General features: G+C 30.9%; 1 protein-coding gene across 2 annotated transcripts in view; it reads left to right on the forward strand.

Moving 5' to 3' along the window:
• Positions 1-423: 423 nt before the first annotated feature.
• The window catches only part of LOC111379482 (probable sodium/metabolite cotransporter BASS6, chloroplastic), an 8628-nt gene continuing 6456 nt past the window's right edge, over positions 424-2595 (forward strand). For both annotated transcript variants that reach the window (XR_002700051.1, XM_023002855.1), the window contains exons 1-3: positions 424-780; positions 867-914; positions 1259-1350. Coding sequence is in view for 1 of the 2 variants with exons in the window: in XM_023002855.1 (XP_022858623.1) it covers positions 648-780; positions 867-914; positions 1259-1350 (273 nt within the window). In the remaining variant the exon portion in view is untranslated. The remainder of the gene's footprint in view (positions 781-866; positions 915-1258; positions 1351-2595) is intronic.

A 2595-nucleotide genomic window follows, 5' to 3' on the forward strand; every position in this document is an offset into this window, starting at 1 on the left:
AAGATAATTATTGATGATTATTTAATATTATCATGATACATAAATAAATTTTATCTAATTTAGAGATCTATTTCATTTTAAATGTAACTTTTAATTTTAACAAGATAGTATTTTATTACTCCAAATTATATTTACTCTTTTGTCATTTGTTCGCATTTTTGTCACATTGGGTCTTTTGCCAAACAATATTTCAATAGTATAGTTATTGTGCAAATAATTATCAGATGATGAGAGTTGTAAAATAATAAGATAATTATTGATGATTATTTAATATTATCATGATACATAAATAAATTTTATCTAATTTAGAGATCTATTTCATTTTAAATGTAACTTTTATTTTGAACCCTTGGTTCTTATTCATCTACTCATATTATCTCCTCTTTCTCTCTTTTTTTTCATAATGACGACAACTGATTTTTTTATTTTGGTTCTCCTTGGAGAAATGATAAAAAAATACAACGTAAATTAGACTACACTGGTTCAAAAGCTTGATTTTCAATCTGTCATGACGGTACAATCCAAAAACAATCAAAATTATTCCCAACCTTCTAGATGCTCTCTCTCCGTCGAGCTGCTTTACAGACAACTACTTCACAGAGAGTTACATTTGACTTTCTCGCTCTAATTCCAAATTCCCGCAAAATATGAGTTCCACTTCTCAGTTCCTGCAACTCCATCACCATCACCATTTCCAGATCCACAAACCCATAAAACTTTGCATTAAACCCAACAAGATTTTCACTACTATTGTCCCAAAAGAGCGCTCCTATTTTTCAGGTTTCTTTATTTTAGCATCAATATATTTTATCAAGTTTGGTTTGATGTTTTGATGATTTCTAACTTTAATTTTGTTAAAATTGCAGGTCTGCGTATGTTGGGACCTCCCTATCATCTGGGTTCCGTGCCTACATGTGAGTTTCTGTTGTATTTAAATTAATATTAGTTTGAGATTTGAAAATGTGTTGTTGCTTATCCTGGTAGACAAGTATAATAAAATTTAATGTACATGTTTGGCCTAGCTTAAAAGCGAAAAATGGCTTCATTTTGGTTTTTTTAGCGGTACCAAGAGTGACACAGCCGAAATAAGCCAGCTTCTTTCGTAGAAGAAGCTAGGCCAAACATGCTCTTAATGGAAATTGACGTAGGTTTTCAAGAATTTGTGACTATTTGCTGGTGTTTTATTTTGTTGGCATGTTCTTTAAGCATAAAGACAAGAATAAGAACATCTTACGCTCTTAATAAAAATTAAATATAGGTGGGAATTCAAGATCATTAATCAGCAAATGTTGGGCAGAAAATTTTCTCGAGAAGGACAGTTCATCTAATTATACATCCCAACCGGCGAAGGTATCTTTTGTATTGTTTAATTCTTTTGTTTGCAGAAAATTTTCTTGGAGAAACTCAATGTTAGATTATATAGCGGTCTTAGTTTCACTGATTACAAGTGCCTATATTAAATTGGAATCACTGTTTACATAACTAGTTATGGATGATATGATAACTTAATTGCTTCACTTTCCTTGTAAAAAATATGGGCCTGATAATGGCACTCGAGAAAAGCTGCTTTTTCTATCAATAATTCGGGCATACTTTAGCAATGCATGAGAAATTGTCAACCCCTAAGCGTGATTACATGGATTCTGAACTAATTTCTAAAACCATAATTATAAGTTGCATTTAACAATTAGTCAATTTTTAAGATTTTCTTTTTGGGTGTGAGTTTTCTTTTGCATTGCAACTGAAACTGCTTAGTTTGTTTTGAAAAGTTAATGAGGAGCTTATGCTTTGAAGCTATGCTATCTACATGCCACCTTGCAATGTCAATTATTTAAGGAAAATAGAAACATGATAAACACTAGAGAACATCCAAATGGAGGTAGGAATACCAAGAGTGCTAATCACCTAAGTTGCTTCTGATAGTATACATGGCTTCAAAAAATTTTAAATATATATTAGCTATTTTTCCTGATAAAAGAATCTGAAGCCGAATAAATATTTTGTCCAAATTTATATAACATGGACACTCCTCTTAGGGTGGACTGTTGGTGTCCAACAAGTATTATACATCGACACTCTTTGGACACTGTGAAACATGTCTAACAAGCCACATAAAATGTCCTATTATTATATATATTTTTAATTTTTGAGATGCGAGGAACCCTTCAGCTGACACATCACACGTTGTTTCTTATATTTATAATTTTTCTATTGTTTATATATTTTTAATTTTTAACACAAGAGGGACACCGACATGTCATATGTTGTTTCTTTACTTTTAAATTTTTGGCAAGAGAGGAACATGTCCTGACACTTAACATATGACAAGTCCATTATGTAATTTTTGTATTGTGAAGTTGTGAAAAAGGATTTGTTGTAAAAACATTTGTGGAAAACAAAGTCCAAATAGTGTGAGAAACATTCTAGAAAGTTTGGGTTGTATTTGTTTCATATCTACCATATGCATTTTTTTTCTTTCATGGGCGTTGGCAATAAATAGTAGACACAAAGGTTATTTTAGTAAAACAAAGAGTCACTCCTCTAATTTAAATAGTTTCACTTGCAAAATTGAAAAAGGCCAAAAAAAAAAAAAAA

Source organism: Olea europaea, unplaced genomic scaffold (genome assembly GCF_002742605.1).
Source record: "Olea europaea var. sylvestris unplaced genomic scaffold, O_europaea_v1 scaffold1995, whole genome shotgun sequence".
NCBI classification, from domain to species: Eukaryota; Viridiplantae; Streptophyta; class Magnoliopsida; order Lamiales; family Oleaceae; genus Olea; species Olea europaea.